Below are 21988 nucleotides of genomic sequence, written 5' to 3'. Positions count from 1 at the left end.
TTAACTTTTAGCCTTGTTTCAATGCAATCATATATTCTCATCACATTTCAAATATGACGTTTACATTCTATTACGTACTTTTTATAGGTAATTATATACTCCACTATAGAGTATTTAATAAATAATTTGATAGTAGAAAAACCTTCACACTGTCAGTGTATTTAAGTGTAAATTTATAATATACTAATGAAAATGGTTAGAAGTTTTAACTCAAGGCTTGTTTTCTTTTATAAATATAGCATTGGATCCCAGACTTCCATAAGCTTTTTTCATTTCTCTCTTTTATAACAAGTAAAGAGAGACTGGAAAAGGAAACTATGGTGTTAGAATCCATCTCTAAGCTCCCTAATACAGCAAGTAAATTAAGCCCTTTTTTCCTTATTTTTATATTTTCTTGCTTGAGAGCTCTGTTGTTTGATTTGTTGCATATATAGACTTTAGAAGTTCCAATATCAAACTCATTTCAGAAGGATCTTAGTTTTAGACTGCATGCATGTCAGTCTATTAACATGCCAAACTCTCCATATTATTGCCATTTTTTTAGATGTATAATTATATATTTGCAAGCTAATTTGACAAGTATCAGCTGAAAAGGGTTAAAGGTATGTGATTCTATTGAAGAACCTGGAGAATTAAAGCATGTTAGAATCAAGAATCTGTTAACTGTTCCTTCTTCATGAGAAAACAAAGTGATAAAGATTCATGAACTAATGAGCATTAGCAGTTATTGTTCTACCTGAGATAAGAAAAGAAAAAAAAATCAAGAAACTGCAAGTTAAAGCCTAAATAAAAGCAGTAATAGGGCAGCCCAGTGCACTAAGTCCCGCTATGCGCGAGGTCCGGGAAGGGCCGGACCACAAGGTCTATTGTAGCCTTACCCTGCATTTCTGCATGCAAGAGTCTATTTTCATAGCTCGAACCTATGACCTCCTGGTCACATGGCAACAACTTTATCTGTTCTGTTTAGGTTTATGTCAAGTGATGAAGTGCATTTAACTGAATAAAAATCAAGTGATGAGGATAGAAGTTTGATGAAAAATTTAACATGGACTGCAGAAAAAATGGATGCTAGCTAGTTGGTTAATAGTTTTGTCTGCTTTTATATTGATGAGATGGTGCTTCTATTTTTTATCAATGGCAGATACAAATTTTCCCGAATTGAAGACTGCGTGGCTGCAGCCAATGTCGCGCTGTTTTTGGGAGGATGCCAGCATCATTGTCTTTCTTGGATTCCTCGGAATCTTACTGCTGGATTCACTGTTATGCAAATGCAGAAAGAAGGTTATGACAGTTGATCAGAAGTACACTGTTGGAACAGAAGTCCGTGTTTCCTACTCCTACATATTGAGCATCATTTGCACGACTATATTATCGTGCACTCATCTCATAATGCTCTTGATATTGCAAAAGAGAAATGGTGCTCACTGCCAATTCAGATTTCCAGTTCTCTCCTCTGAGATTCTGCAATCAACTTCATGGGCAGTCTCATTTTTCGTGCTCTACAGAACCAGGAGTAGGAAATACATCAAGTTTCCTTGGGTTCTGAGAATCTGGTGGATTTCCAGCTTCTTTCTGTCTATTGCTCGTGCGACTCTTGATGCCCATTTTGTCATCACAAGCGATGAACATCTAGGACTAGCAGACTATGTGGACATCATTGGTCTTATTGCATCTGCCTGTCTTCTCGGTATCTCAATCAGAGGGAAGACAGGCATAATTCTTGACATCTCGGACAGTACAACTGAGCCACTTTTAAATGGGAAGAATGAAAAGGATCCAGAAGACAAAAGGGACAGTCCATATGGAAAAGCTAGTCTTCTCCAACTGATCACCTTCTCTTGGCTCAATCCACTATTTGAAGTTGGAAACAAGAAGCCCCTTGACCAGGATGAAGTCCCCGATGTTGACTTCAGGGACTCCGCAAAATTTCTATCTGGTTCCTTTGATGAAAGCCTGAAGTACGTAAAGGGAAGGAATGGAGCCAAAAACCCATCTATCTATAAGGCCATTTATGTATTTGCAGGGAAGAAAGCAGCAATCAACGCTGTCTTTGCAGTTATTAGTGCAGGATCATCTTATGTTGGTCCATACCTTATGGATGACTTTGTAAATTTCCTCAACGAAAAGAAACTTCGGGGGTTACAAAGTGGCTATCTTTTAGCACTAGCTTTTTGTTGTGCAAAAATGGTTGAGACAACAACACAAAGGCAGTGGATGTTTGGAGCTCGGCAACTAAGCCTTCGGCTCAGAGCTGCTCTGATATCTCACATTTACCAAAAGGGCCTAGCTTTATCAAGTCAATCACACCAAAGCTACACCAGTGGAGAGATAATCAACTACATGAGCGTAGATGTCGGAAGGATTACGGATTTTATATGGTACCTTAACTCAATGTGGATGTTACCCATCCAGATATCATTGGCAATCTATGTTTTACACATGAATCTAGGGAACGGGGCACTTGTGGCGTTAGGGGCAACCCTGATAGTGATGACCGCCAACGTGCCCCTGACAAGGATCCAAAAGGGATATCAAACTAAGATAATGGAATCCAAGGATGAAAGAATGAAAGCTACTTCAGAAATTCTGCGAAATATGAAGACTATTAAACTTCAGGCATGGGATAGTTATTATCTCCAGAAGCTGGAAATCTTAAGAAAGGTGGAACATAATTGGCTATGGAAATCACTAAGATTGTCAGCCCTATCTGATTTTTTCTTCTGGGGATCACCTGCATTTATTTCTGTGGCAACTTTCTCCGGATGTGTTATGATGGGCATTCCACTGACTGCAGGCCGAATCTTATCTGCATTGGCCACATTTCGGATGCTTCAAGATCCTATATTCAATTTGCCAGATTTGCTAAACATTATAGCACGAGGGAAAGTTTCTGCTGATAGAGTTGCTTCCTACCTGCAGGAAGATGAGATTCAACCCGATGCAGTTGAATTTGTTCCCAAAGCTGAAACCCAATATGGGGTTGAGATAAAGAGTGGGAGATTCAGCTGGGACACAGAATCAGGAACTCCCCCAACCCTTGATGGAATAGAATTACAAGCTAAGAGGGGAATGAAGGTGGCAATTTGTGGCACTGTTGGATCAGGGAAGTCAAGCTTGCTCTCTTGTGTACTAGGAGAGATGCCAAAATTGTCAGGGAACGTGAAGATCAGTGGTGAAGTGGCATATGTTCCTCAGTCTCCTTGGATACTTAGTGGAAATATCAAGGAGAATATTCTATTTGGAAAACCTTATGAGAGTGTCAAGTATGACAGAACAGTTGAAGCATGCGCGCTGAAAAAAGATTTTGAACTATTCCCTGCCGGTGATCTTACAGAAATTGGAGAAAGAGGGATAAATATGAGCGGAGGTCAGAAGCAAAGAATACAAATAGCTCGTGCAGCTTACCAAGATGCTGATATATATCTGCTTGATGACCCTTTCAGTGCCGTTGATGCTCACACAGGCACGCACCTCTTTCAGGTGTGTAGTTAAGCATGTCTATCAAAGAACAATTCTGGGATTGGATTTTCGAAAACCTCACTATCCATCTAATGTTAAGGTAATGTTATGGTACTCAAGTAGTACTATATTTTTACATTTTCCATGTGGTGCAGGAGTGCTTGAGGGGGGTTCTCAAGGACAAGACCATACTTTATGTTACACACCAAGTTGAGTTTCTTCCTGCAGCAGATCTCATTCTGGTATGCAGGAAAGCGACATAAGTTTCAAAGTTTTCTATCGATGCACTCAATTAATGTCACTTAGCTAATAGAAAGCATCACCCTCACAAAACAATGATCTGCCTATACAGTGATTCTGTTGATGATTCCGACAGAAGAATTCTGCGAGCTTTTAGTATATACAAATGTCTACATGAACACATCAAGTGTATACATGTTCGCACAGTTCCAAACAAAACTCTTATTGAAAATACTTCATGCTTCTTAAGATTTATAGAATTTTGACCAACATTCAAGACTCTGAGTTGCAAAATTTTTAATCCAGAATCTAACTCCTTAATATCAACAGGTGATGCAAAATGGAAGAATTGCACAAGCTGGAACTTTTGAAGAACTACTGAAACAAAATATTGGATTTGAAGTTCTAGTTGGAGCACACAACCAGGCTTTAGAATCAATTTTAACAGTTGAAAGCTCAAGTAGAGTATCTGAAGAAGCAATTACTGGTAGTGAGATGGATACAGATAGTAACATAAATACAGAAACTAAGCAGGATTCAGAACACAGTCTCTGTGTAGAGATAACAGAAAAAGATGGAAGACTTGTGCAGGATGAGGAGAGAGTAAAAGGAAGCATTGGAAAGGAAGTTTACTATTCTTACTTGACCACCATGAAAGGTGGTGCCTTTGTTCCAATAATTCTTATAGCGCAATCATCATTTCAAGTGCTTCAGATTGCCAGCAACTACTGGATGGCATCGGCATTCCCCACAGGTGATGATGCAGCACCAATAGCTGAGAAGATGAACTTCATACTTGTTGTTTTTGTGCTTCTCGCTGTTGGAAGTTCCCTTTGCGTGCTAGTGCGGGCATCATTTGTGGCTATAATAGGCCTTCAAACAGCAGAAAAGCTCTTTAGCAACATGCTGCACAGCATCCTTCGTGCTCCTATGTCATTCTTTGACTCTACTCCTACTGGACGAATCTTAAACCGCGTAAGTAACTCAAATTGGCTGATACGTTGGGACAGCAGATTGATCAGCTCTAGTGTACTTCCCTTAATCTGAATGAGATGTGTTGATTTAGCTAAGTATTCATACAGCATAAGTACTAATGGTCGGGTAGTTTTGGTTATCCTTCATAGACACGAATATCTGAATTTATCCTCTCAACCAACTGTAACTCACAAGTTAATATGCAGAAAACATCAGAATAAAGATAAATCAAGATAATAACTTGACAAAAACACAGTAAAATGTCTAAAATCTAGCCATAACGTAGAGAACTTAAGGCTGAAATTCAGTTTAAAGCAATTATATTCGATCAATCACTGAAAAACATGTTATAACATGAACAGGCATCCACAGATCAAAGTGTTGTGGACTTGGAAATTGCACTCAAATTGGGTTGGTGTGCTCTCTCCATTATTCAGCTTCTTGGGACAATTGCTGTCATGTCGCAGGTTGCATGGGAAGTATTTGTCCTCTTTATTCCAATAACAGCAGTTTACGTCTGGTACCAGGTAAGTAAGCTGTACATGATTAGATTTCATATACTTATTAAACAAGATGTTGCCAGCTTGTTTTGGGGAAAGTACTCTAGTGGTCAAGTTAGGGGAGGCTGACGCAGTGATAAAACAAGCTCACTGCTCTAATTTAGTCACCTTTCTAAAAGTTTTTCTTTACATGATTAAGTGAATACTAGCAAAATTTATCTAAAGATAAAGGATCAACACACTTTGTGTTTCTTAAGTTTCCAAAGATTTTCTTTTAAGATATATTATTGTTAAAAATGCCAGCAATACTACATACCAACCGCAAGGGAACTTGCTCGTTTATCTGGAGTTCAAAGAGCTCCGATCCTCCATCACTTTGCAGAATCACTGGCAGGAGCAGCAACAATTCGCGCTTTCAACCAAAAAGATCGCTTTGCTCATGCAAACCTTAGCCTCATAGATGGTCATTCAAGGCCATGGTTCCACAATATATCAGCACAAGAATGGCTATCTTTTAGACTGAATCAGCTTTCTACTTTTGTTTTTGCCTTCTTCCTTGTTCTGCTAGTCACACTCCCTGAAGGAATTATAAATCCAAGTAAGAATCAGAAATTACTTAGGATTTTCTTTATGTTATTTAGAGCAGAAGTAGGAAACCAAGATGTCAAAAGCATATTATTTAGCAGAGGAGGAAACTGATGTTGCTTTATTTTCTACAGGCATTGCAGGATTAGCAGTAACATATGGCATCTATTTGAACTATTCACAAGCTGCAGTAATATGGAATATTTGCGGTACTGAAAACAAAATGATATCAGTTGAAAGGATTCTCCAGTATTCAGACCTTGCCAGTGAAGCACCCCTCGTGATTGAAAACTGCAGACTATCGAGCACCTGGCCAGAAACTGGAACAATTTCCTTCCAAAATTTACAGGTAATGACAACAGTCACATGCCTTAAGATAAAACTAGACTCAGTTATGAGATTTGCTTCGATGCACGATATCTTTACTTCTTCTTTTTTTTTTAAGCATGATCGGCTTAAAATTTGCACCATCTGATATCATTACAATACCTCTATCTGCAGATACGTTATGCTGAACACCTCCCTTCTGTTTTGAAAAACATTACATGCACATTTCCGGGAAGTAAGAAAGTTGGTGTTGTGGGAAGGACAGGAAGTGGTAAATCAACCCTCACTCAAGCCCTTTTCCGGATCGTAGAACCCAAAGAAGGAAGCATTATCATTGACAATATAGATATTTGCAAGATAGGTCTTCATGATTTGAGGTCAAGGTTTAGTATTATTCCTCAAGATCCAACAATGTTCGATGGAACAGTTAGAGGAAACCTAGATCCACTAGCACAGCACTCTGATACTGAAATCTGGGAGGTACTTATTGCACTTAGCATTACACAAACAATTATACACAATCCATATTGATGCAAGATGTTAATACTTCGATTTTGGTCTTTATTTCTAAATAAATAATTATGTAAAAGTGTGTCCACTTAAATTCGCATATTATCATATAAATCAACATCTTTGCATGGTAACAAGTCAAAAGAAAAATATCTTGTTAACTCCTCTAAATTATTGTTTTGCCAAGTCTAAATTATTGGAATGTAAACTTTAACCAGTTTATATCATGCAGCCAAGGAAAAAGTTGAGATCAACTTAAGTATTAGTGACTTAGCTAGTGAATAATGTACAATGATCTTCTTTTCTCAGGCTCTGGACAAATGCCAACTTGGTGATATAATACGTGCAAAGCCAGAAAAGCTAGAATCTACAGGTCAGACTATAAATTTCTTAATTAATACTCTCTCCATCCCAATTCATATGGTACAATTTCCTTTTTAGTCAGTACCTAAAAGAATGCCACATTTCCTTGTTTATAGACAATTTATCTTTAGAATTCCTACTTTTTACCATACAGCCACACAAATATCTATAGTTTGTTTTAGACTACAAGTTTCAAATACTGCTAGGCGTAGTAACTTAAGCCGTGGCCTTTTCCGATGAAAGCTCTGGCGATTTCCTTATTGAAAGCTACTTATATGGTCATTTTCACAGTGGTTGAAAACGGAGAAAACTGGAGTGTGGGTCAAAGGCAGCTTTTCTGTCTTGGAAGAGCTTTGCTAAAGAAAAGTAGCATTCTCGTTTTGGATGAAGCAACAGCATCAGTTGATGCTGCAACTGATGCAGTGTTACAAAAGATTATCAGTCAAGAGTTCAGAAATCGAACAGTTATCACAATAGCTCACAGGATCCATACAGTCATTAATAGCGATCTTGTCTTAGTCTTGAATGAAGGTAAGATTTTTAATACATTTAAAGTCTTTATATCCTCTTGAATTAAATGAACTGCCAATTTTTCATCCTAACTGTATGATATCCTTTGCTTGTCCCTGAACAGGAAGAATAGCCGAATATGATTCACCAGCAAAGCTATTGGAAAGAGAGGATTCTTTCTTCTCAAAACTGATAAAGGAGTATTCGATGAGATCCAAAGGTACGGCTTAGCAAAATTACAGACATGATCTCGCTTCACACATTTCCAGAGGCAACAGTAGAAGAAAGATACCATATTGGAGAGCTAAAGGTTTTATAAAAAGTTGAAGAAGGTTTATATTAGCCTCAGCTACAAGCCTATTGCAGAGATCAACTAAGTGACTTGAAATGCTTTTGTAGACCATTAATTACTTTGTTCTTGAAGTTACCAATAAATTATGTTATCTAAGTTGCACTTCAAGAGAGGTTAAGTTGATGTCGCGAATAAAAACCTTCCCATCCCACATGTAATTTTCAGAGGGTAGCAAAGTTAAATAAAAGGGCAGCCCCGGTGCACGAATTCGGGGAAGGGACGCCCAAGGGGTGTGATGTAGGCAGCTGATTCCATGGCTCGAATCCATGACCTATAGATCACACGGACATAACTTTACCATTGCTCCAAGGCTCCCCTAGCAAAGTTAACAAACTAAGCTGGCAATTGTTTGATATTTATGTATTCTCATTCAGAATAAACAGTTAACATAACAAACTATCACACCTCAAAAAAAGAAACCTACTAGAAAAAAAATCTTAAATACGCGGGAGGAAAAGATAAAGCCCAGAACTTTTCAACATTTAACAATTAGCATAAAACAAACAACAAGATACCATATTATGGTATCTTCCATTGCTATGATAATTCAACCACACAACCATTAAGCACGAACCAAAACAACAGAATACAGAGTTCACTCCTTCATAAATTTGATTAGCCAAAGAATATAAATGTACTTGATGATGTGGACCACTTGTATAGGCCAAATGCTGGGCGTAAAAAGCCATGAACTGAAGAAATTCTTGTTAAATATGCTTAGTCATATGTCATAACTACAAGGACCTAAATTAAAATTTATGATAACTAAGGAACCAAAAATGTTAATACTACTATTAAAAGAAAATTACGAAAACGGTAGTTTAGTAATTTAGAGTGTCACTGCTTTAGGGTTCAAAAGTGGTCATCTCATATAAATCTTCATCCCGTTATCATTCACCAATACTGAGGCCAAATAGCTGCGCTTAACATCTACATTCTTTGAGGTGACCCCCTTTTTTACCATCTCTAAATCTTGGCAAAAAGTTATATCTCTTTTTTACGTTTCGTTTTTCTTTTTGTTTTATGGGAAGTCGTAACTTAGATCTTTTACTCATTGCATAATATTATTTCTGGGGTTTTCACACTTCGATTTATAGAGACTGGTATTTTATTTTATTTTGAAATATATATGTATACGAAGGATGTAGCCCTTGTTAAAATTAGTAGTATTTGGCACCCAAATGTTGGATCAGGATATGCACGGTATATTTGGGATGAGGGTTTATGGAGTCTATCATTGATTCTATTTACCTGACTAAGTTCCGTGTTTTACTTTGAGAGGAACAGGTAGCAGATCTTTTGGTGTTCCATACTGCTCGAAAAATGTCAGGGTAAGTGGAATTTTATGAATTCCCTTAATTTTATTGTCAAATTCTAGTTTACTTGATTATAAATAAATGTTCCTGTCGATGTCATTTCTGTTGGTAATGATGTAGACACAAGTGAAAACTCAGAAGTGCACAACTTAATATAACTATTTGATCGCTTTACGAGTAGTTATTGCAACTTAGTCTGCAATTATTTTTGTATGTGTAGTACATAGTCTATCAGAGTGCTATTTGAATTATTCTTCTACGCTTAAATTAGGTCCTATCTATTGGAAACAGCCTCTCTATCCACAAGGATGGGGTAAGGTCTGCGTACACACTACCCTCCCCAGACCCTACGGTGTGGGATTATACTAGGTATGTTGTTGTTGCTTAAATTAGGTTCTGTGTTTGCTTGGAATCTTTTTGGGTTGGTTAGCGATTTGTATGTAAGTGTCGGATAAGTTTGGAGAATCTATAGTTTTAGGGAACCTATCAAGTTCAATTCTTGATAATGACTTGAGATGGTCATCAGCTCTCCAGGAAATTCTTCTTCCATTCTCTTTTCCTCTCCTCCCTCATCTTCATCCTTCCAAGTTCCATAGCATCTCTTTATCAGCTCCTTCCTTTGTTTAACATGAATATCATGAAATCTCCTTCCATCTTTTTATTAAGTAGATGTAACACACGAAGTAGAAAGACTCACCATGAAGGCTTTGGTTTATATGGAGTGGCATTCCTTTCCTTGTTTCCGAAAATTGTACAATGAGCCATAGATAACAGTTCTCGACTAACAATAAAAAAAATAGTTCTCAGCCAGAGGCGGATGTAGAGTACCGGTACCAGCTGAACCCGCTAAAATTACAACAAATAGTAGATATAAACCCATAACTTTAAAAATATTGTGGGTTCAATGCTAAAAGTCTTAAAGATCCCATAAATGCTGGATCAACTTCTGTTCTCAGCTGGTATCAGACATTGTTACATATCATGTAAATATTTTTGTTTAGTCCTAAATTTTGTGAATCAGCTTATGTTCTGAAACTTAAAGTCAAGGGAGGTATCTTTATTCCCTGGCAAACCTTACATTGGACTTGGTATTCTAAGTTAAACTGTCTCCCAAGTTTCATGTAATGTAGCACTTAATGGTTAGGGATATCCCTTCCAGTTTGCCTTCGCGGAAACTGGACATCGGTTTTTTACTTTTCTTCCATTATTCATGCCACATTGGAAAGTTATTAGTTACTTAATCAATTTTGCTCTTTTAGTTTTTCACTTCCTTTAACTTACCCATAAGGTTCTCTACTTAATATTCCCTTCGATTGTAGCGAGGATGTTGCAGTTGCTGTTGCCGAGACTCCTGCTCCAGCACTTGGAGAGCCCATGGACATCATGACTGCTTTGCAGCTGGTGCTGAGGAAGTCTAAGGCTCATGGAGGCCTAGCTCGGGGACTACATGAAGGTGCAAAGGTGATTGAGAAGCATGCAGCACAGCTTTGTGTGTTAGCAGAGGACTGCGACCAGCCAGATTATGTCAAATTGGTCAAAGCACTCTGTGCTGATCACAATGTCAGCTTGATCACAGTTCCGAATGCAAAAACTCTTGGCGAATGGGCTGGTGTAAGTTTACTTTGTTTGCCACTTGCTACTTTTTAGCTCTAAGTGGCTTAGAGGGGTGATAAAATATTAACTTCCGACTTCTCTTGATGTGCATTTTCATGCGTCATGAATCGTTGGAGTATGAACGTTCTGTCCTTTTCTAATTCTTATTTTTGGGCCCATTTTACAGTTGTGTAAGATTGACTCTGAAGGGAAAGCAAGGAAAGTGGTTGGCTGCGGCTGTGTTGTTGTGAAGGTATATCCATGAACTACTAAGCATCATAATCTTGTTCTAGCATGTATAGTTCGGCTTTATATATTAAAGGAAAATGACTCGGGCTGGATTTCTGTCTTAAAAATGCTGAAATATAAATAGAACCTAATAAGTTGTGGAAACAGAGGAGATTTTCCGTCTTAGTTAATCTTACTATCATTTTGCAGGATTATGGGGAAGAGACTGAGGGTCTGCATATTGTCCAGGAGTACGTAAAGTCCCATTAAATTGGCCCGGTATATGAAGATCTCTTGTTGACATGGAGCTTTGCCTATGAAACTCTGTTCCCTCATACCTGCTTCCCTCATTAGTTGTGTACCTGCAGTTGATTTTAAGTTTTTAAGACTAGGTAGAAACCCTTCAGTTGTAGTGCCGTTCAGTTTTGTTTCTCATCTGTAAAGAATATCGATTTACTAATTGGAAATCAGAAATTCTCTTCTGGTTTATATGCCTTCTTGTCTGTTCTTTTACTTTAATTGCTAAAAGATAATCGTCCAAACGATTTAAGATACGTATAGCGGGATGTTTATTTATTTATACTTTGGCTAATTTGCTATGAAAAATCAAACCTGCTGTAGGCTAGCTTGGTTGTGTTAGAATTTTATACACTATTCAATGTATAAAATGAATAGTGTATAAAATTAAAGATAAAATTTAAGCCCTTCTTTAGAATCAAGTAAAGGTTGTTTATGTCACGGTCCAAACCTATGGGCCGCAACAAGCATCCGGTACCTTGCTTAACCGAGTATCAACATAACATATCTTTCTTATTGTACTTTTATTGGCAAATGGGCCAAACGGGCCATCATGGGCTAACCAGAATAAACATAGGGGATACTCAATATAGGACGACCCAACCTGATATAAAAACTTATACATGTGATATACGAGCCTATAAGGCCGACATGATCATTTGTAAACTCAAAATATAGGCCGGCACGGCCATACAAGCATTCGTATACATGACATCTGTTTACAAGTCTCTAAGAGTACACACTTAACATAAAGATCGGGACAGAGCTCCGCCATACCAAACAATATGCGCTTAAATCATACTGACCAAACAAGCAACTTTGGAGCAAATGGAGCGCATCAACATCTTCCGCTGAGCTGATAGCCTACTTGGAGGACTCTCAACATGTCTATTGGGACCTGTGGGCATGAAACGCAGTGTCCCCAGGCAAAAGGGACGTCAGTACAAATAATGTACCGAGTATTTAAGGAATGAAAATCAGTAAATAATAGACATGAGAGAACTATGGAGTAAAAGACTCGACATGTATGTCTAAACAGTTCTGTGAATCATTTAATATCATAATGTCATGTATATGCGTATAAATGTCATGCCATGCATAGGTATATGCGTTCATAACATCATCAAGCCTCTGAGGGCATCCCGTCATATCATCTCAACCACTGTGGGCAAATCATCAACGTATACCAGCTGATCAGGTGGTGGTGCGATATAACGCCGTAACCTTTTCCCAGGGGAGGATGTATAGCCCAAATCACGAGGCACGTGTAAAAAATGGTCTTTCCGTCAAACTAGGTATTTTATGTACGTATTTTCTAAAATTTGTCTAATATTATGTGTTGGCACCCATGCTCCAAAAAGTCTGAAGCACTTGGTTGAGTATTGGGTTATTCACCCAAAGGAATAGGGATCGATTTCCACTAAATACTTTTTTTCCCTACTTTTTTAATGGTGCACCCATGTTCAAGAAATCCTAGATCCGCCTCTGCCTTTTCCCATATCTCATATACACATATACGCGTATATAACGTCATTTGATCATGGGTCAATGTACATATATAAGTGAATGCAATGCATGAGAAGTACGTGAATAAAATCTTTCGGAATGTCATAAAATCATTATGCCTTTGAGTAATATAATGAAATAAACTTTTTTTTTCAACTTACATATTTTTCTGAGACCCATGAACAGATGATAGAATAATAGGACACATGGGGAATTAAGAACATATACATCTCTAGTATTTATATGAATAGAATCATTTATGGAAGTTGTGTATTTGCTCGTTTCGTTTGTATCGTATGGATCATGCCAAAAAGAAAGAAGAGATAACTTTTAACAAACCTGAGTCAATTCTCTTGACAATCCCTCTAACACATGTTAATTGTGACGAAACACGTAACGGCGAGATCAAAATAGGGAACAATCCGTATAAAATACTCAAAGCAATAATGTTGCTATTGCAATTCATTGGTCCTTTTCTTTATGAATAAACTTTTTAATTTATAATCATTTGTAAAACTTTAGTGGTATTTTAGTCAGTTTAATAAAAGAACAGCTTCAACACCTTTTTACTAAACATTCAACTGCTTATTATCAATTTCAGTACTTTTATCCAAACACATAACTACTTATTCATAAAATCAGTTTTAGCACTTAAAAGTGTTTTTCCGCACTTAAAACTTATTAGCTATTTACAATCAGCTAAGCCAAATGACCTCTTAATGATGTCGTCTCGTTTGAAAAAGGCTTTGGAGTAATAATAAGTTGGATTAAAATGGATTTCTCATCATTAGAGATCGTTTGTTCAAGAACCTCATGGTAATTATCCCTTCAAGAAAGACAAATACACTTAGCAAGAATATGGGAGGCAACAGCTGAAGTTCTTGCCACATTATCCCAGATGATAGATTGGGAGCGGAAATAGAGAAAGGAAAAATCAAAGGGAAAGAAACAATGTTGGTAGAGCCATGTTCAGGGCATTGTTTCTTGGCTGTAAGAAGGCAGACTACTGGTTCTTTCTGCAGAAGAATAATAATGTGACTCAAGCTCCTTAAGGCTAGCAGCTGCTTCCTCTCCAATTCTAGATAACATGCATTCAGTTTTCTCAGCCTGTTCAGTAAATTCTTCTGTTCTCTGCTCCACATGATCATTTAGAGATGCAAATCCTGAAAATATAGCTGTTTGCTTCAACTCTGACACCAACTTAAGCAGTGTGTCAGCTGCTTGGACCTGTTGTTTATGCATCCAATACCATTATATGAGATACCAAGGGAAGTGCAAAATCAGAAAAAGGCATATAAGAATAGGAGAATCTGTTTTTGAAAGCAGCTTTGATTCAAGCATAAAGCAGTTTTGGTCTTTGCATCAACTCAAAAAGGATAAACCCACATCAAGTCTTACTTATTGCAGAAACGTAGAGGAGAACAAGCTCTTCGCCGATGATACCTGAGTAGCACTCACAAAAACGCACCGAAGCTAAGAGGAAACACAGAAACTTTAGCCTAAATTCTTCACTCAAAGTGGAGTTTCCATTTAAAAAAGACAAAGAGCTAGGTTCTTTGCCAGTTTGAGAATTCTAAGTATCTGTGGTATAACAAGAAGGGGATAATGAGTAAAACACCATAACTCACAGAACCATTTTAACATGGTGAAGGCCTTTGTTTCCACTGTTCAGCCATATTTCAATAAAAGAGTACTAAAAGATAAAAGATAAAGTTTTTGCAATATGTAAATTCAGGTCAGTAGGCCACTTTTCCTGCAATGAATATTGTCAACTTGGTAATACAAAACGAATTCTTTTTGTATGCACATTCACATGTAATTTGAGATGTACATCTCATTGAACATCAGAGCTATGTACAACTGAGAACCGAAAAATCCTCACCATTCGAGATGCACGCATCTCCATCATAAATGCTTCTTGCGAGTTTCTGACCGGTGGATCATTCACCTGTTATAAGCAGTTGTCATCAAGTGTAAACAAATATATTAACCACCTGCAAGAAGATAAACAAGTATACTATCTTCTAGTTTCACTTTAACAGTTTTGAATCAAGCATAATGGCCTTTGGAGCTGAAATGGAACAAATGGGCAGCAAAATAAGTGTTCATGACAGAAAAAGAATTGCACACTTCTTTCCTTTTTCCAATTCATGCCATCTCGAAGTTTAATCCGTTAATTGTCGACGAAGTGCTCTGTAGAAGTAAGTTAATATCTGATAAAAACGAAAAAAATTCTAAAGATCTTTGTGGTTTTCCTCACATGGGTGGGCGAGCATCTGTTTAAGATTCCGCAAGGACGTAAATATACAACAACAACAACAACAACAACCACCCAGTGTATTCCCGTAAGTGGGGTCTGGGGAGAGTAGGATATACGCAGCCTTACCCCTACCTCGGAAGGGCAGAGAGACTGTTTCCGGTAGACCCTCAGCTAGAGAAAAGATGGAAGAAGCACTGATAGCAAGTAATAACAATACAAGGGTAATTAGAAAACTAAATCCAAGATAGCAAAAGAGAAAATGAAAGAAGTACTAATAGCAAGTATTAGTGCAGGATATGTAGTGATAGCAAACTAAAAAAGTACTGATGGCAAGTAATAACAGTACAAGATATGTGGTACTAGCAAACTATGGATAAAAGTGATACCATACTAACACTAATACTATTGCACTAAGGAAGACAACGAGAAACACTCGACTATATACTAAACTTATATCCTAATTCTCAACCCCCACCCCCTATTATCAAGGGTCATGTCCTCGGTTAGCTCAAGCTGCACTGTGTCCCTGCTTGATCATCTCTCCCCAAGATTTCTATGTCTTACGGACGTAAATATAAGAAGGGAAAAAGATCGAATTGGCCAATGTACTATCCGAAATTGAGCAAATTTGTCCTCCACTAAAGTTTTGGTCCAATATTACCCTCCGCTGAGAAAAAGTCTCGTGTTTGCCCTTGACCAGAGGCGGAGCCCGGATTTGGAGCTAAAAGGTTCAGAATTCTTTGTCTTTTTAAGTTATTGCGTTTTGAATTAATAATTTGTACATTTTTAACGGATTTTTTTAAGACAAGGGTTTAGGCTAAAGTTAGCCGAACCCGTAACTGGCGTGCTAGTTCCAACCCTAATGGAGCACCAACCTAATTATAAATCATGAGTATACAGTGAGGGTGCAGCTTTTCGGCCTTACACTCAGAACTATAAACAGTTGAAAAGGTCTACACCCATTGTCACATAGGGGCAATGGGCTATCTGTATTTAGTACCCACTGGTTTTAAAAATCTTGGATCTGTTTTTTAGTGTGTATACATGTGAAAAGGGAGAAGCTGAAGGAAATAGAGATATATATACCCGCGCAACGTTAACAAGGAAGCTAAAATTGTCAACAATATTGCCAATATCAGCATCCACTCTCTGAAGCAAGCTCTTCTGTTTTTGAGCTGCGGCGGCGGCAGCAGCAGCAGTTGGTCCGCCACCTCCACCACTTCCACCAACCCCTCCTTTATTCATTCCGGTTGAAACCTACGCATTTTATAAAAAATCGAAAAGGGTCATCAAGAATCTTAGCAATCAAAAAATAGAAAGATGAGATATTCTACAGTGGATTTATACCTGCCCGAAGGTGGTGTTTGAAAATCAAACCCTTCTCTGCAAATTCTACTTAGTTTTTTCTAGCATGAAATCCTCTTTGTGGCATAGTGACGGTCTGACGGAGAAGAGGGAAGCGAAGGTGTTTCGTGCTGGGTTTTATTTTGTCAATGAAAGTGTTGGATAGTGAGGACTGAGGAGTATTAAGAAAACTTTTTTTCGAAGCAGAAAAGGGTAATAATTGATACTCCATAATAAAGTCTGTTTGCATATAAATTTCAGTTTTTTTAAATAAAAAAAAAATCAGTATTTCATCTGAACTATTTCTCAATTAATTTTTTTAAAAAAATTCGTCAATTTTTAATATCTGCGAATACTCGTAGTCGTAGCCAACTTAGTACACAGCATTTACAGCTATTGAAATGTGTATTTATGACCACATTTCTAACTATTATTTCTAAATTGACATTAGGTGCATCTTTCATTGATAATGTCTAAACTATATTTTGACCATTTTAAAATGTACATAGAGTTTCCTTTTAATTTAAGAGTACTTTATATTGTATGACAATTTATGGATCTCAAGTCCTCGATATGGTCAAATTTGTACGTAACAAAATAGGATATTTCAATATATGAAATAACTGAATGAGTAAGAAGCTTGCACAATAACACAAAGCTCCAAGTTCCATCATATGTACTATATGCTGAGAGAGGATTAGAGAGGGTGGGGTGTGCGAATACCGAAACCTTGTGCTTCATAAAAGTCAAAGGGATTGATTGTACAGCAATAACAAGGTCTTATTCCATTTTCTAGACGGTGACAACCATTTATCCCAAGACATAGTACCCGAATATGTACGAAATAAGCCTACTCATCTTCTTCAGTCTCTTCGTCGTCGTCATCGTTTTCACCATATCTCCATCCATCCCCAACATCATCCCGCTCCTCTTCTGTTTCTTCACTATCTTCTTCATTGTAGTTCTCTTCTTTAACAGGCCAGGGCTTCTTCGCTGCTATACTGATATTGGCTGGAGAAGCACTAGAGCTTTTGCGTGCAACTTTTAAAGGTGGTTGCTTTAAGCTTGGTTTTGGCCTGCTCTGTTTCTGAATTTTGCCGTTTCCACGTTTTGCAGCATACGCGTCCTGGTCACTGCCTTCATCCATATCATTGTCAGCAGTAGATTGAGCATTTTTGGCATTATCCTCTGGAAAATGACCAGGGTGCATGTTCCTTAAATGAAGATTCAGCTTGTATTCATGGATGTAAGATTTGTCACACCCTTCGTACGGACAGCTATAAGGGCGGTCAGACGATGATGAGGCATACGCCGCTGAAGAAGATTTCGGTGTTTTCATTGGCTTCTCCACAGGTGGGGTGTACTTTGGAGCATCTGGTGTAGAGTTCTACAAAATGAAAAGATTTAAAATCGATAGTCAAATCCTGCTTCAAATGCTACTTTAGAAGATGCAAAGAAAGGTGCATCCACATTGGCATTTCTTTAGGAAAATATTAGCTTAAACATCTACTAAATCATTAGAGGAAACTGTCAACATAAAAGTCAAACTTCAAATTGGGATCTACTTAGTGATGCACAAGGGAATACAGGACATAAATTCCTGCAAAACTATTGTCTTCTCTAATAAGTACGGTCAGTATGCTCACAGTGCCATAAAGCCAACCATTGACAGGACACCAAAGTTCCAACTACACATTCATATTAAGGAAAAGATTACACAGTGAGAAGAGTATTTTCCCTTTAAAGATATTTGACAAGGAAATGAAGGGCGAACATGGGGCAGGGAGGGGTGGCGGTTGATCTGAAACATATGAAAATATCAACAAGGACCCAAAGTTCTCTATCTTCCCCCCCCCCCCAAACCCCCGCCGCGCAAAGCATTGCAAATTATGAACAAGGAAAATCTTATAAAAGAAATATATATTCAAAAAGTACTACATTTACATGTGCATGTGAAATAAGTTATTTTTATTTGTGTACATTACCCAAAGTACAGACTGGTTTACAGAGAGGAATTGACCCAAAAATGTTAAGAATCCAAAATAGTTGGAACAGAACAGGACACGTGTCACCTTGTTTGTGATCAAAGAGGCAAAATTGAGAAATTATAAAGTCCGTATTAGTATTGCATGGTCAAAACAAGGGTGGTAGAGAAATTGCAAACCTTCTGGTGACTAGATGCAATATGATTTTTAAGCTTGTACTCATGTGCATATCGCTTTCCACATTCTGGATACGGGCAGATATGATAGTTCTCCTGGGAGTGTGTTTTCATGTGTGATCTTAAGTTAAAATCCAGTGAGAATGCCTGCAGTGGTTTCAAAGGAAATCGGTAAAATCGAAACACAATAAATAGCACAAGCTATCTAAAACTATAGTAGTGTACATGCCCATATACATGCAAGCATGTCTGTGTTCCTGGACGTATATCCCGAAAGAAAGAAGAAACAACATAGAATTCCTACAGTAACAGAGAATTTGGAAACACTTTTTCCTGATAACCAAGAAATCCCTGAGGGCCAGCTGGCGCACTTTTTCGCTTCTTGTCATCTTTTTTTCTTCGTTTTATTTCTTTTGGTGGGTAAGAGGGAGAGGCCCTGGATAGGGTAAAGGGAAAACATAAACAGGAAGAACTATTTGAATAGCTGATGATTTATTACCTTGCCACAGCCTTCATGTGGACATACATAGTCTCTTTCCCCAGTGTGAATAAGAAAGTGCCGTTTTAGCTTGGAACTATCCAAAAATTTCTGCAAAAAGAAGACGAGATACAATTGAAGACCTGTACAACTAGCCCAAGTGGACTCAGAGAAAAAAAAACACAAGAAATAAATGAAGGAACCATATGCTTGAACTTGCATATCATAGAAATAAGATGGATTTTTTTCTCCTCGAGACAAAAGATTAAGTTGATCCAAAACAGTATGACAAAGTAGTACAAATCCAATCTACCCATGATTAGCACACACACTGAATCTGAGGCTAAAAATGGTTGAAGAAGGTTCAATTGTAAATGAAACAATACACTCCTATAATACAACTTCAATAAACTCCTCTGCCAACCAACTCATTACGAAAATATCTTATGAGTTCAAGGAGAACCTATGGTATCCATCGAGAAACAGAGTCCCCATATGAACTACGGACTTCTAAAAGGAACGGTACATAAAAAAGGTAATATAGTTTGCGACAAGGAATGAATTCCATGTTCCATCTCTTTCCCCCACTGAACCCTACCAGAGGACAATGTCATGAAAGCAAAATAAGTAAAATAGAAGAAAGAGCAATACAATGAGATGCTCTTTGCAAAAAAAAAATCATAAAATGAAATGGCCAAGCTCATCCTGAAGTTCTATAGCATATAGTGCAGTCTTAATGCAAAGACAATACTCTTACCTTTCCACAGCCCTCATAGTGACATACATACTGCCTCTCCCCGTGGATGTGAGAATGCTTCCTCAAGGCCCCGGCATCAATAAATGTCTTTCCACAACCATCATAGCTACAAAGGAAAAGAACTTCCGTAGTTGGCTCCGGCTCTGGTACGGGTACTTCTGGCTCTTTGGGCTTCTCCTTCAGAGCTTTTAATGTGGCCTCTGATAAAGAAAGTAGACAGGGAGAAATATAAGGTCAAACTCAATGTACAACCTAAAAGCCACAGCATATGATGAAAAAAAGCAGTTAAAAATCCTGCAAAGATCCAGAAAAATAAAGAAAATAAAATGAACCAACATAAAACTAAAAAAAGATGTATAGGAGCTTTCAGATTTGAACTAACCATTCACCCACTTTAAGAGGTAGCACTTCCCACCAGTTGCTACAACATCTTGCGGGACCCTGGGAAAAAAGGATAATAGTAAGAGAATTAAAACACAGTATGAACTATAATGAAATTACATGGCTAAAAACACTCTTCTCACCCAGTGACGAATGACTGATCCTCTGAGATAATTAAAGGACAGGTTAAATGAAATCAAACACATGTCTGAACTACTAAAAGTTCATGCCAGTTATGGAATGTTAGAAATACAAGCAGCAGAATCCAAGGTGATATTCTAGTTTATAATTTGTAGTAGCTCCTCCAGTCCTCCCTGACATGATTGTTAACTGACAAGTTTGCTTGGAGCTAAAGAAACCAATTTGTCCTGTGGTCTCTATTGCAGCTTTTAATGTACGAATTATTGGTCCTTAGCCTCTAACGAAAAGTTCCAAGCAAATAAGTTGCAAATTCAAGTTAACAATACAACTGATTCATACTGAATCTTATCATCTTTCTATTCACCACAAAGACTTCCCTTTTAGCATCTTTACGCTTTTTTCCTGACAATTGGCATTCCCTATGTGAGCTTCGTAAAGGTTACCCAGTTCAACCATGATGAATTCTTTGAGATTGAGGCTTAGTTGATTGATTGATTCGATATATCCTTGGATAATCATAAAGCTACTTATAACTATTTCCTCCATTAATGCACCATCAGACTGAAATCAAACCCAATTAGACAGAAGATGAAGCTATAACATCTAACTATAATTAGAAAGAAAAAAAACAAAAAACGAATTTAATTCGTAGTTATTATTGCTTGTGCAGGCAAGGACCGGCTAGATATGGTACAACAAAGGAGCTGGAATTGATAAAACTTAAAAATATGATTGAATAAGTGATTAATGCGAAATTGAGATTCATTTAAATTCTTTTTTCCTTACCATTCTTTGAACCATTTGGCAGCAGGAGCTTTGGACTTGTATATGGGGCGTCTCTCAAACAGATGGTGAGCCATGTGAGTTTCCATCTCGTTTGATCTATGAACTATAATTTGTGAGTTTGGAATTTTCACAATTAGGGTTAGGGTTTGAGTTGAATGTTTGAGGAGGGATTTATTATTGGGTAGTGTTCCGACAAGTGAAAGGAGAGAAGTAAATCCGCCATTGTTAAGCGGCTCTCCCAAAAACCCGATTTCCGGCCGGGTAGAGTATAATGGTTCATTAAGCCCGAATCACAAATGGCATCAATATCTTTTTTTCGTTTAAGAAAATAATAATATCTGACGAGATTCGAGGCGGTGTTAATGCTGGGCTGGAGGTTTGGAAGCAGGTACTAGAGTTTAAAAGTTTCAAGTTGAGCAGGACCAAAATAAAATATTTGAAGTGCAAGTTTAGTTATGTGGCTCGGGAGGGGTGATATTGAAGTGAGGTTGGGCACACAAGTTATACCCAAGAAAGATAGTTTTAAGTATCTTGGGTCTATAATCCAAGGAGATGGAGAGATGGACGAGGATGTCACACATTGTATTGGAGCAGGGTGGATGAAGTGGAGGCTTGCATCCGGCGTTTTATGCGACAAAAATGTGTCGCCAAGACTTAAAGGTAAGTTTTACAGAGTAGTCGTTAGTCCGATCATATTTTATGGGGCGTGGAGTGTTAGCCAGTCAAGACCTCTTATGTTCAGAAGTTAAGGGTGGCGGAGATGAGAATGTTGAGATGGATATGTGATCACACTATGAGGGATAGGATTAGAAATGAAAATATTCGAAATTGGTGGGAGTGACCTGCATGGTGGATAAGATGCATGAAGCTAGGCTGAAATGGTTCGGTCACGTGAAGAGAAGAAGCATTGATGCCCTTG

At 37.8% G+C, this 21988-nt stretch overlaps 4 protein-coding genes across 6 annotated transcripts; 2 read left to right on the top strand and 2 right to left on the bottom strand.

Moving 5' to 3' along the window:
* The first annotated feature begins 227 nt into the window (after positions 1 to 227).
* Positions 228 to 7972, top strand: LOC104219412 (putative ABC transporter C family member 15). 2 transcript variants are annotated; one of them, XM_009770103.2, is made up of 11 exons: positions 228 to 357; positions 1142 to 3480; positions 3615 to 3701; positions 4030 to 4674; positions 5037 to 5201; positions 5478 to 5772; positions 5894 to 6108; positions 6261 to 6566; positions 6906 to 6969; positions 7251 to 7490; positions 7594 to 7972. In XM_009770103.2, the coding sequence occupies exons 1-11, from the start codon at positions 318 to 320 to the stop codon at positions 7698 to 7700; spliced, it is 4503 nt and encodes a 1500-aa protein (XP_009768405.1). In that variant the 5' UTR covers positions 228 to 317; the 3' UTR covers positions 7701 to 7972. The 2 variants fall into 2 exon arrangements, with proteins under 2 accessions (XP_009768405.1, XP_009768406.1); XM_009770104.2 differs by lacking the exon at positions 228 to 357 and adding an exon at positions 368 to 602.
* Positions 7973 to 8616: 644 nt separating this feature from the next.
* LOC104219411 (small ribosomal subunit protein eS12-like) lies at positions 8617 to 11447 on the top strand. Of its 2 annotated transcripts, XM_009770101.2 has the most exons (5): positions 8617 to 8765; positions 9109 to 9152; positions 10457 to 10748; positions 10918 to 10983; positions 11169 to 11447. In XM_009770101.2, exons 2-5 carry the CDS (start codon positions 9145 to 9147, stop codon positions 11226 to 11228), a joined length of 426 nt encoding a protein of 141 aa, XP_009768403.1. In that variant the 5' UTR covers positions 8617 to 8765; positions 9109 to 9144; the 3' UTR covers positions 11229 to 11447. The 2 variants fall into 2 exon arrangements, with proteins under 2 accessions (XP_009768403.1, XP_070027166.1); XM_070171065.1 differs by lacking the exons at positions 8617 to 8765; positions 9109 to 9152 and adding an exon at positions 9187 to 9506.
* Positions 11448 to 13506: 2059 nt separating this feature from the next.
* On the bottom strand, positions 13507 to 16590 carry LOC104219410 (mediator of RNA polymerase II transcription subunit 22a-like). The gene is made up of 4 exons (XM_009770098.2): positions 16369 to 16590; positions 16108 to 16278; positions 14644 to 14709; positions 13507 to 13988 (listed from the first exon to the last, which is right to left on the bottom strand). Exons 2-4 carry the CDS (start codon positions 16264 to 16266, stop codon positions 13731 to 13733), a joined length of 483 nt encoding a protein of 160 aa, XP_009768400.1. The 5' UTR covers positions 16267 to 16278; positions 16369 to 16590; the 3' UTR covers positions 13507 to 13730.
* A 495-nt stretch (positions 16591 to 17085) lies between these two features.
* On the bottom strand, positions 17086 to 21578 carry LOC104219409 (zinc finger transcription factor YY1). Its single transcript, XM_009770097.2, has 6 exons — positions 21070 to 21578; positions 20144 to 20202; positions 19762 to 19961; positions 19026 to 19115; positions 18530 to 18673; positions 17086 to 17752 (listed from the first exon to the last, which is right to left on the bottom strand). Exons 1-6 carry the CDS (start codon positions 21153 to 21155, stop codon positions 17216 to 17218), a joined length of 1116 nt encoding a protein of 371 aa, XP_009768399.1. The 5' UTR covers positions 21156 to 21578; the 3' UTR covers positions 17086 to 17215.
* Between the last annotated feature and the right edge of the window lie 410 nt (positions 21579 to 21988).

This window comes from Nicotiana sylvestris, chromosome 3 (genome assembly GCF_000393655.2).
Source record: "Nicotiana sylvestris chromosome 3, ASM39365v2, whole genome shotgun sequence".
NCBI lineage: Eukaryota > Viridiplantae > Streptophyta > Magnoliopsida > Solanales > Solanaceae > Nicotiana > Nicotiana sylvestris.
Note: the sequence above shows the minus strand (reverse complement) of the source record. Positions and strands in the feature narration are given on the sequence as shown.